The following is a 10,897-nucleotide window of genomic DNA, read 5'->3' as shown; positions in this document are numbered from 1 at the left end:
CCCCTTGATCCATGAAGGAGACTAGATCTCCCGATTCTCTATGACCTTTTTCCTCACTCTTTGTTACCCTTAATAAAACTGACAAAGGTGACTAACTTTTATGAAGGACAATGCTTCTTTACCAAAGCTAATGCGAGGATTGCTTTCCATGCTTGCGCCTACATTGTATAACCAAACGTCAGCCCATATGAGGTAGCCAAGTTCACTTAAAGAGTGGCGTAGTATTTGCATCCGTTCATGTAATAAAAATCCACTTTTAGAGTGTAGTATTTGCATCCATTTTGAGCAAAAATTATATTTATCCTACTCAATTGGCTAAGCTAAGCACATTAGGATAGAAAAACTAGCACACCACAAGATAGTGAAGGACTCGTACTAAGCATTGATCCTCCACATGCACATCCAAACACCCGGCCTAAATGCATCCATACAAACAGTTCCCAAAGTAGCTACAATCATAAAAATATTATTTGCTATGTTTGCAACAGGTTTTTGTTACCTTAGCAAAAGTAAAGGAATTCAACTACAATAGGCCAGCCATTTTATTGCATCTTTAATGAATACTCCCATGCCATACAAGAGGGATGTATTTCTTGTATATAATGTCAACATCACTCGAAGCCCAATAGCATCCGCCTCTGACATCATTCAGAGCTGACGATAAAACATCGGACAACCATGAAGCTTGCTCTGAAATGCTTCAAGGCTATAGCTTCTCAACATTGATGATCTGTATTGAGCGAATTCAGCTACACTTCTTAGCATGATTTGTGAATTCAAAAAGATCTCAACCATTGCCAAGTTCCATGATACAACCCAGTCCATTGAATGTTCTTTAGACTGGGACTCCAAAAGATGCCAGGCCATGTCAGGAACCTGTCCATATTAGTAGTAATCTACAAAAGTCCATGCTATACCCCCATCCACCATGGCCTGCACTCCAACAAGAAATAACTTCCTGATGCTCTACCAACCCTCTTTTGAGTATAGTATCTGTCTCGAACATTGTAGCAGTATCACCAGACATCACGTAAATATCGTCCATCAGTCTGAAGTTGCTTTATGATAGCTTCAGCTTTGGTGCTGTCCACAGAGGCCTGCAATGACAGTCAGATCTCACACATGAATTTTGCCAGAACCTATAAAGAGTAGGTCACAAATCAACAAGAACTGTTTGCAGAATCGACCTGTTCTTGCACAATTGTATGTAATGTCCTGTGCACATCCTTGGCCATGCCTTTTGCATCACCGCAGACATAAAAGTAGCCTCCATTCGAAAGAAAGCTCCAGATGGTAGCAGCCTAAAAACAGATAACAGGATGAAATCAGAGAAATCTAAGAAAATGACTGATAAATGGTACAGTCAATTCCAAAGCACTCTTCATTTCTTACTCGTTCAGACATCTTGTGTTGGACATATTCTTTGCTCGGCCCTTCCCTGGAAAACGCTACTGATAGCTCTGTTAAACTGCCATTTTCAACATACGAACAAAGCTCCTCTTCGTAAATGTAGTCCTGCATAACATAATGCAATGTTAAAAGGTGGATATTGCCCTTTTGAAACAGAGACCACCTCTAAAGGTGTGAGGAATTCTACCTGACTCCTGGTTCTGCAGCCAAAAAATAGTATTGCGGGTCCTAGGTCTTTCCCTGATGCTCGTAGTGCATCCCTCTCCTGGAGGAGGACTTGTTCAGAAAGATGATCCTTACTAATGAGGCCGCCACCCGACCAAACTGAACATAAAAACATATAGTCCTGGAACAAACCTGAAGAAAACCTCTGAACGGTGCCAAACCAGTGCCTGGACCAACCATAATTATAGGTATCAACGGGTTGTTAGGCAGCTTGAAATTAGACTGCCTCACAAATATGGGTGCCCAGCTACACATGTCCCCCACATCGTTTGCTGGAAGAGCATTCTGTTATTCAAACCAGAAAGGTTAAAAAGAAGACATTCAGCTGACAATAATAAAACCCCTGGGCTCTTGTAAAAAAGATTTCCTCAAAAAGAGCACCAGAAAAGATATGACCTATTCAAGAGAGCTCATATGTTGAAAGACAAATTCTACTTACTTTCATCCATGTGGAGCAGACACCTTTGTGTATTCGGCCAGTGGGACTGGAACCATAAACCAGAGCACATGTCACATGTATCCTGCCTGGAGCAAATCTGCAGATAAACATTCAACGTTCTCATTACTACTGATAAACCTTGAAGAACATCTAAAGTGCCCAAAAAAATGTATATGGCTAAATTATGTCTAATAAAAAAGAAACAGAATCATGCATGCATGCTCCAGAAAATAAAGCAGTCAACATGCAAAAAGACAACAAAACAAGCCAGAGATGGACCAATCGTCTACATTAGTGACAACCAGACATGGACCAATAATCTACATCAGTGAACGTAAAACTTCAACACAATTAGACATCAAGCTGAAACAACTTACTTTGGAGAAGAAGAGATTGAATAATAACGAGGCTGCAGACGTGGTGAAATGGCTGCAAAAAAAACCCCGAGAGGTGGCTTTGCAGAGGGAAACTCAGTCATGACCTCCAAAAGACTTCTTTGACTAGCAGTAATCCAATGTTGGTAGTCATCCTACATAGTCATACAAGTAATGGTGTTGCCTTACAGAGACTACAATAGCAATTCAGTGAAAGTGAAACCTTAAACAAATCTGCAATGCACAGGGCACAAAGAGGTGGAAACTAACACCTTTCCAATAGGAGAAGCCAAAAACTTGAGCCGTTCTTTCTCTGCTGGATCTGAAGCATAAATGGCTAGAGCTGCAAGAGCAGCCTAAGAAGCACACAGCACACCCGATGTTAGAATGCATAACTGCAACAAAGATTTCATTTAAAATAAAAACGGCAACAGAAGAACAAATGTGCCTGCACAGGCTGAAGAAATACTACAGGTTCAGCACTGATTTACCTTCCGAGGTGGATTCAGCAAATCTGCAAAATGTGTCAGTGCAGTTAACAGATTGCAGGGTCCAGGGAATGGAGGGGGAAGTGCACTCCCACTAGCTGGCATGCCATCAATCTTATCTGTATGAAGAGAGAATATAGTATCCAAGGAGAAACCAAGTAAATTCGCAACCTCCTCAGCCACTTCAGTCGAATTGGCTGCATATACCCCTACATGATCACCTGTTTCATACCTGAAATCCCAAACGGTTTAAAGGCTCAATGACAAACTTGAACAACTTCGCCAACAAAAGTAGCTTGATGACGGACTTTGCAAAGAAGTCAGTGTTTAAAGATCAAAAAGTAGACTCACATCAAATCCTTTGTTATATCAAATTCCAAATGGATACATGATCGGTCAGACAATGCCGTATGCAGCTCTCGACGAGTAGCAACATTCGCTCTGCAGTAGCCACAAGTAGGTTGTCAAAAAGATCACCGAAGGGCATACTGTGGAAATCGATTTTTCCAAATAGCAAATAGAAAAGAACAGAAACAAACTCATTCCACATACCTGCACGGGTGATGGATATCATGGGCAGAATGGCTATTTTTTTTGTAGTAAGTTTCCTCGCACAGTTCCGTTCCAGGCTCATGAATAACAACACGATACTCTGGAATAGCAGCATGGAACGGTGTCGTTACTGCTGGTGAAGCATTGTGTGCATCAATAAGCAGTGCATCTAACTTTGGCCACAGCTGCTCTCGCCTGCAGTTGAACAGAAGACAAAACAGAGAAAATTCACTGAACAATGGTCTGCCTTTAAAGGAAACGCTTTCAGGGTCGATCTGTCATTCGTTCAACCAATTGAAAACCTGAGGTCACTCCCAACCTTATTTAAGATATTCAAAATAAAGAGTGGAGCTCTAGTCCCCACAGCCTGAAACAATAAATCTTAGCAAGGATAGCATGCTAGCACAAAAAATTAATCCAGATTGTATCTCAGCAATTTAGTATTTATGAATTTATACACACACCGACAATCTCAGTTTTGTCGCTTCTAAAGACGCAGGCCAAAACTAGATAGAAAAAATTTGTTGTAATATCAACAAGTTGCACAACATGGATGAAAACTTCACAAGGTGAAATTTGCATGTCTGCTAATGCGGCAAGAACATATATCTAGATGAACCCATGAACATGTCCAAATCATCCTCTATACACACAACACATTGTCCAGTTTCCATCTCGTAACAGTCACTCACAAGATTGAAGACCATAAACTCCATCACGCATAGCAAGGACCGGCTACTATGACATTCCCCTGACATCATCAGTGCCCACTGGTGTGTAGACCATAGTATAAACATATACTCTCACAAAAACATATCTGCACAACCACAAATACATGAGCATCCATTTATACAAAGGTCCTTGTACTGAGTTTTCAGTCAGCACTCCAGAGTTAAAGGACAGACTCAGCCATGACAAAGGCTAGCACTAAAGAAGAAGGGAAACAATGTCTAGATATATGCCCACAAACACCACACACATCCAGCTCCCACCCACACCTCCCCCTGACTCACCAGCAGCCAGTTACACAAGGGTCTTTAGTTTCCATCAAACCTCCAAAGGTGAAGGGAAAACACACTCATGATGCCGGCCATCACCTAAATCATGTCAAATGCATACTACAAGATGATGTGGCAGCCATCCTAGAATAGCTAGGATTTAGTTAGAGGTCACAAAAGTAAGAAATTTCCTGACGCACCAACATTTACAATCTCAAGTTGAGACCATGAGGCCATTCTTGATGCAAGCTATGGTCATCCATGACCAGCTTCTGGCGATGGGAGCTGCCCTATCACCTCTTGCACTAGTGAACCTCATCCTCACTGAGCTTCCACCAAAGTACAACATGCTTTCTCGAGCACTGAGGTGGTAGGTTACGACCACTCATTTAGACTTCCATGACCTATGCTGGTTCTCATCTCTCAGGGAAAGTTACGGATTACTCAAGTTGGCATTGAAGCACTTTTGAGAGTGCTCTAGAAAAGTGGAGCAGGCGCTATTCCTATAGAAAGAGAGGGCATCTAGCCAAGGATTGCCGGTCCAAGAACAAAGGCAAAGGACCAAGACCCGAAGTCAAACTCCTCTTCCAACCAATCAAGTGCTTCCAAGGCAATAGCTACTGCCCAAGAGCGCCACATAGCTGGCAATAAGGAAGTCTTCCTCCACATGTTGCAGTCAAAGAGGGGATGTGGTCGGGAGAGCGGGATGATAGCAGCTCCTATCATGTAAAAGTCTAGCAGGCAAAGCAAGGCTATGAAGCTATGGACTAGATATGTTCAAGGCTCATTCCTTAACGTCGCAAAGACTATGGGCACGGTGTGTACCGATGTTCGTTGTTCGAGGTTCTTGGACGTGATGTGCTCACCAAGGGATATTAGTACAGCAAACCCAAGCCGAGGTAATTCATTTCCTGTTCAAGGTGGAATTTTGTTGAGGATCTAAGCTCTCACATCCTATCACCAAGGGGAATCCAGTAGGCAGGGTCCCCTGTTGCATCTACATCCGCTTGCTCCTTCAAATCATTTTACTCACCATGAGCTGCACATAGGGTGTTAAAAGTTATGGCATATCTGCTTGGAGAGAGGGGTAGAGAAGGGCATCCAGGCTAGTTGTAGGCTTCACAAAGGCTGGGTGACAGAGGCCACTTAGGCCCATGGTGAGGGCTGAGTTGGGGCCCGGTTTGGGGTCGCATTGTCACCATTTGGGACTTCTCCTAAGAAAATAAAGAGTAATCTTTATTAGAATTGACTTCGGTCAAAGAATGGTGAAGTTGGTTAACCAAGAATAAGTTTTATTGTTTTACTTTTGCCCTGCATTGGTAAAAAGAGAACTGTGGGGACGCCCATAAGGGACTAGAAATGGTCCAAGAACTAGGAATGCATGCATTTCGCTAACCTCTAATGGATTAAAGTATTGGAATTTGTTTGTGTCATGTGTGACCTAAGAGAGTGCAAAAAGGACCCAAGAGTGGAGAGAAAAGTGTTAAAAGAGGTCCCCACAAGGCTCAAAAAGTAAAGACAAGGGGACGCCTCATTAAAAGGAGGGCCCACAAGATTAAACGGCGCCTAAAAGCTCCAGAGCACCAGATTTAGAAGGAAAAAGACTAAAAGCTTGGCTTTTTGTAAAAGTAGCTTTTAGAAAGCAGGCCCTAGCTTTTTGCTAGGCCAAGTCTATACCCTAGGCCTACCAGATTCATTCATAATTGTACTCGTATGGTCTTTCAAGAGCCAATTGTACAAAGATTATTCTATTGCAACAATAAAGACCTTCGGGGGGGGGGGGGGGGGGGGTCCAGCGCTTATTTCTGGGCCCTAGTGTTGTGTCTTGCTCCTTAACTTCCACAGCTCCAACACGTATCTCGAGAAGGGTAAGGATTTTCCAACGCCAGCTTACACGCAATTACCCGACCTAACTGATAAGGTCTAACCCGACCACTAATTTCACAATTATTTGCCATGTCCAATACGGGCCAGTTGCATTACTATCTTGGCAACCAATTTGCTCACTTTGAGGGGACCATAATGATGAACCAATCTAAGTACATCGGACAGCTCTTCGATCACTTCCAGTTCGAGGATTGTAAGCTGGTTTCAAAACCATTGGACCCTCGCTTCCGTTTCTCCCTAGGCGATTGGAGTGATCATTTGATGTCATCTTCATCCGCAAGCTGCTGCTGCCTTATTTATTTATGTCACGCAAGGCCTGATCTACAGTATGCAGTTTCTCAATTAAGCAAGTACACAACATTGGCAGGCAGAGAAATGTGTCTTTCGATACCTCAAAGGCACACAAAATTTGAAACAGTTATATGATGAAAAGTCTTCACCGGTTATGCATGCTTGTACGGACAATAATTGGGCTGCTTGTTACAACACGCGGGTGTTTCAACTATTTCATGCTTGGCTGTCCATGCATTTCTTGGTTCAGCCCAACAAATGCTATTTCTAGTTGTGGGGCTGAGCACAAGGCAGCCTTTACAGCTACTGTGGAGTGTCTGGCTCCATAACCTACTTGTAGATCTTTGATGTTTGCCAGACCTCAACTACTACCATCTACACTGACAGCCCGATTGCTTTGACCATTGCACGTTTCATGCACACATTGAGGTTCACCATCACTATATTAGAGAGTGACTATCAGCTGGAGATATACAGTTGTACATTCCAATGGAAGATAACTTCAGACCTTGAGGCTACCAAGATAAAATTTACATATCATTTGGAGGAGGATCTAACAACACATTCTCCATTTTAAGACTATTGACTTGCAAAAAGTGATGCAACAGAGTGACATCACCGTCAATAAAACAAAGCTATTTTTGTGATTCTTCTTGATATAAGCTGGCAACCTGAATTTTTGAACCACAGGGTCACACACATTTTTTTATATAGTGAAATCTTATATTTCTTTGTGGGAAACCTCAAATGAGGTGAAAACCTACCATTGAGTACCAAGATCCCGCGACCCAAGTTTGAAGCTTTTTGGCAAGCTTTACACTTTGAAACCTTTATTCTACTCTCCCTGTACTATCATAGGTTGCTACATCAATCACGAATGAATTGTGCAACCATGATATTTGGTTTGTAGGTTCCTTAGATGTTTCTACGATAGTGTAGCCATGGTATGGAGGGGGGTGTTTAACTCTGGTATGGCCTTGTAGGCCAGTTAGGACCTAGTTAGGACGTTTGGTCCACCTAGGACACCTAGGACATCTAGGTAGGACACTAGGGGTCTATAGGACCCCTTACTTGTACATTCTAATTATCCACTTGCAAGTAGACTCCATTGCTTGTCTGCTCACTCTTCCTTCCATTGCACTCTGCATCCAATCCAACACTTTTCACACAGGAATTCCACAGGCTATCCTCTTCTTAAGCTCAGGCCTTAACGCATACCATAAGGACAAGCTATCGAGTTCCAACTCAAACATCCAATTATAATACTCAGCAAGACGGACAAACAATCAGCAGATGAGGTTACTTGAGCTAAAACACAGCCAAACACCAAGCCCCATACCAGGCAGCAAAATCGTCTTCAAGACATTGATCATCATCGCCAAGCCCACAAGCCACCAACTGTTTCGCACCTGCACAGGTTATCGTTCATCACATGACAGATAAGAGTTCTACCTAGATTGGCTATGTTTAACTTCATCCATTGTAGGCTGCCATAAATAACATGCCACTCAAAATCCAAGGAGGTATGGATTGAGCTTTCGTGGACCAATAGCATGAAGCTTACCAAGCTCTACGAATGTCTCATCAATCACCTTTGCCACCTGCAAAAATATTGTAAACTGAATCATGAACAGCGCAACCCATTTAAAGGACATGGAATACAATCAATCAAAGCAATCTTACAGCCTAATCATTAATCCATTTACAGCTGAGCCCACACCTTATTAAAGTGTTCATACTGCCTATTTCCAAGACCGAAAATGCCAAATGAGAGGTGAGACAACCAGCTTCCCTTGTCTTCTTTTCCCTGAAGGAATGTGGCAAACCACGTCAATCCAACTTAATACCGTGGCAATGTGGCAGAAACTTGCACACATGACTTGGCATGTCATATTACCTCTACTAACCACTTGTAAAACCTTGCAGCATTATCGGTGGGTTCTCCATCACCATACCTGAAACCAATTCCAATCTCCAATTGATACTTTTTAAAAAAGAAATAAAGAAACAATTAATGCGTGTGTGCACTGCAATTTTATTTGTTTTTTTTGTGTGTGTGTGTGTGCACGCGTGTGAGTGTGTTTGGGGGGGGATCGAGAAAACATCTAAAGGGTCTTTCCAAGAGGACATGAAAAACGTGAAAGCAGGGAAAAAACAATTAAGCAAAGCTGTGCCTTATATTCTCATTCAATAGCCAAGCATAAACTATCATCTGGGTTTCCACAGGTTGGGAAATCTCAGTTTCCTTTGCATACAAGGCTTCCTCCTTTGCATATCAAGACTTTAAAAACTTACGTGGCAAGGGTAAGAAGAGCAATTGTTTCCTTCTGCAGCTTTTCTTTGTATTCGTTGTCATCAGCAGCGTAATCATCCTAGCATAATCACAAGTTCGCCTGTTAAAGATCTTACCATTATTTATAGCGGCAAGGTTATCTTCTTCATGTGGACAGCACAACGGATACTACATGAATTGAGCAAGATTTAGGACATGAATTGGACAACATTTAGGCGGTCATGCTTTTGATTCGCATATACATGCTGCAGAGACTTACCAAGTCCACCACTTTAAAGAACACTTTATTGTCATACCTAGCCCTCCCTTCTTCTGCAAGAGCCTGAAACCACGAAGCAACAGAAGTCATGACGATGTCAGGACTTCTAGAGATTAGATTTAGTGCTTGCCATAATGTAAATGAAGGCAAATAGTCTCGCACCACAGATGTATCATGTCAGCCCGTTGGGCGTTTTCCGTATGACAAAAGAACAGCTATAATGCTCGCTGTTCGTGAGCATTATACCTCATAGACATGCAAGCACGGCATGTCTGCAACAGACTCTTAAATGCGTCAAGACGTTAACATGTGTAATTACCTTCGCAAAGCCTTCCGCTGTTCCTGTCTGAGTTCCAAAGAATATCGTGACCTTCTTCTTATTCAGGTCCTCTGGCTCAAGCTCTTCCTTTGGAACCTCTACGGTCAACTTCCGGGGGGCTGGCTTTACAGAAAACTGGGATTGCTTACTAACCGATCGACGCCAGAAGAGAAGAGCAATCGACAGAAACAAAGCGGCCGCAGAGACTCCGAAGGCCACATATAGGGAGCTGTCTGCAAAGTTGAGGGGCGCATCTTTCATGGTGGGCAGTTCACTTGAGCTTCCAACGAGAGAGAGCAAGTAATTGAAGTGGGATCTAGTGAGGAGGCCCGTCTCAACGGAGTTACTGATAGTGGAGTCACCCTGCATGATTCCGAGCTACACTACGACTGGTGCTGCTACTGGACGAGTGAAGAGGGGAGGCGAGAGAGGAAAGGCTGGAGATGGGTGGGAGAACCAAATCGTTCTAAATATGGAGATGGGCAGGGGAAGAATGAAGAGGAAGGGTGGGAGTGCCGCCCACGTTCTCCGGGGGAGGGAAAGGAGGAGAACGGAGGGGCACAAGGGCCGAAGGGGAGGGAGCAGATTCCAATGATGACAGACAAGAGAGAGAGAGAGAGAGAGAGAGAGAGAGAGAGAGAGGGGGGGATGAAGAGCAAGGCAAACAAGTAAATAGCAAGGCGACAGGAGTGTGGGGGATCAGGGGGAGCATCAAGGGGAGGAGGACCGATCCAAAGGAAGGAATGTGCGGGCGGGAATGTGCTGTTTGGAGTGATATGGATGAGGGAGGGAGGGAGGGAAGGAAGGAAAGGTCGATAAGATCAAGGAGAGAAAGAGAGAGAGAGAGAGAGAGAGAGAGAGAGAGGTTGAGGACTATGCTGTGGGATTGATTCTCTCATCATCAGCCTCCTCCTTCTTCTAAATTCATATTCGATCAGAGCTCATCACATCCACCATTGCTTAGCCTGCTTAGTTTTCCTTCTCGCCATCGCTTAGCCTGCTTAGTTTTCCTTAGTTTTCTTCTTTTGCAACAGTTTTCCTCTTTTGCAACGCCTCTTCTCTTCCCTTCGAGCACCAATCCGCCCCCCGCCCTTCCGTCAATCGCTTTGCTACCTCTGCCCCTTTCTGTCGCACAAACTAACCCTGCCCCCTGCCTCTGCTCCCACAGGGTGGATCCAACCTTTTTCCACCCCCGCCGTTGGCAATCACTCCCTTTGACGGGTGGATTTTGTCGTCCTTCTTGCCTCCCCTTCCCAACCTCCTTCCTTTGTCGCTTGCCCCCTCGATGGTATGTTTCAAGAACAGGCCCAATCCCTCGTCAATTCACTCTCTCCTGCGTGTATCCCTACAGAGACACACAAA

The 10,897-nt window shown here is 43.7% G+C and overlaps 1 protein-coding gene across 1 annotated transcript; it reads right to left on the bottom strand.

Moving 5' to 3' along the window:
* Window positions 1-524: 524 nt before the first annotated feature.
* On the bottom strand, window positions 525-10,522 carry LOC147901634 (NADPH--cytochrome P450 reductase-like). The gene is made up of 18 exons (XM_087374346.1): window positions 9,536-10,522; window positions 9,217-9,279; window positions 8,960-9,036; window positions 8,562-8,619; window positions 8,385-8,471; window positions 8,229-8,265; window positions 8,004-8,073; window positions 3,489-3,683; window positions 3,288-3,377; window positions 2,940-3,168; window positions 2,721-2,804; window positions 2,452-2,603; window positions 2,075-2,171; window positions 1,768-1,920; window positions 1,598-1,675; window positions 1,393-1,515; window positions 1,188-1,301; window positions 525-1,097 (listed from the first exon to the last, which is right to left on the bottom strand). The coding sequence occupies exons 1-18, from the start codon at window positions 9,902-9,904 to the stop codon at window positions 1,017-1,019; spliced, it is 2,157 nt and encodes a 718-aa protein (XP_087230472.1). The 5' UTR covers window positions 9,905-10,522; the 3' UTR covers window positions 525-1,016.
* Window positions 10,523-10,897: the final 375 nt, after the last annotated feature.

The sequence above is a fragment of the Dipteris shenzhenensis genome, chromosome 5, assembly GCF_047967505.1.
Source record: "Dipteris shenzhenensis isolate YYH24624 ecotype China chromosome 5, Dip_SZ_1.0, whole genome shotgun sequence".
In the NCBI taxonomy this organism is placed as follows: Eukaryota; Viridiplantae; Streptophyta; class Polypodiopsida; order Gleicheniales; family Dipteridaceae; genus Dipteris; species Dipteris shenzhenensis.
This window is presented reverse-complemented; position numbering and strand designations above follow the sequence as displayed.

What these genes read in the sequence shown, in the direction of transcription:
- LOC147901634 (XM_087374346.1), bottom strand. Translation starts at nt 9,904, where the DNA reads ATGCAGGGTGACTCCACTATCAGTAACTCCGTTGAGACGGGCCTCCTC. An exon ending in GCTCTTCTTACCCTTGCCAC is followed by an intron (nt 8,620 to 8,959) that starts GTAAGTTTTTAA and finishes AATTGGTTTCAG; the next exon opens with GTATGGTGATGGAGAACCCA. An exon ending in AACACAAGATGTCTGAACGA is followed by an intron (nt 1,302 to 1,392) that starts GTAAGAAATGAA and finishes ATCTGTTTTTAG; the next exon opens with GCTGCTACCATCTGGAGCTT.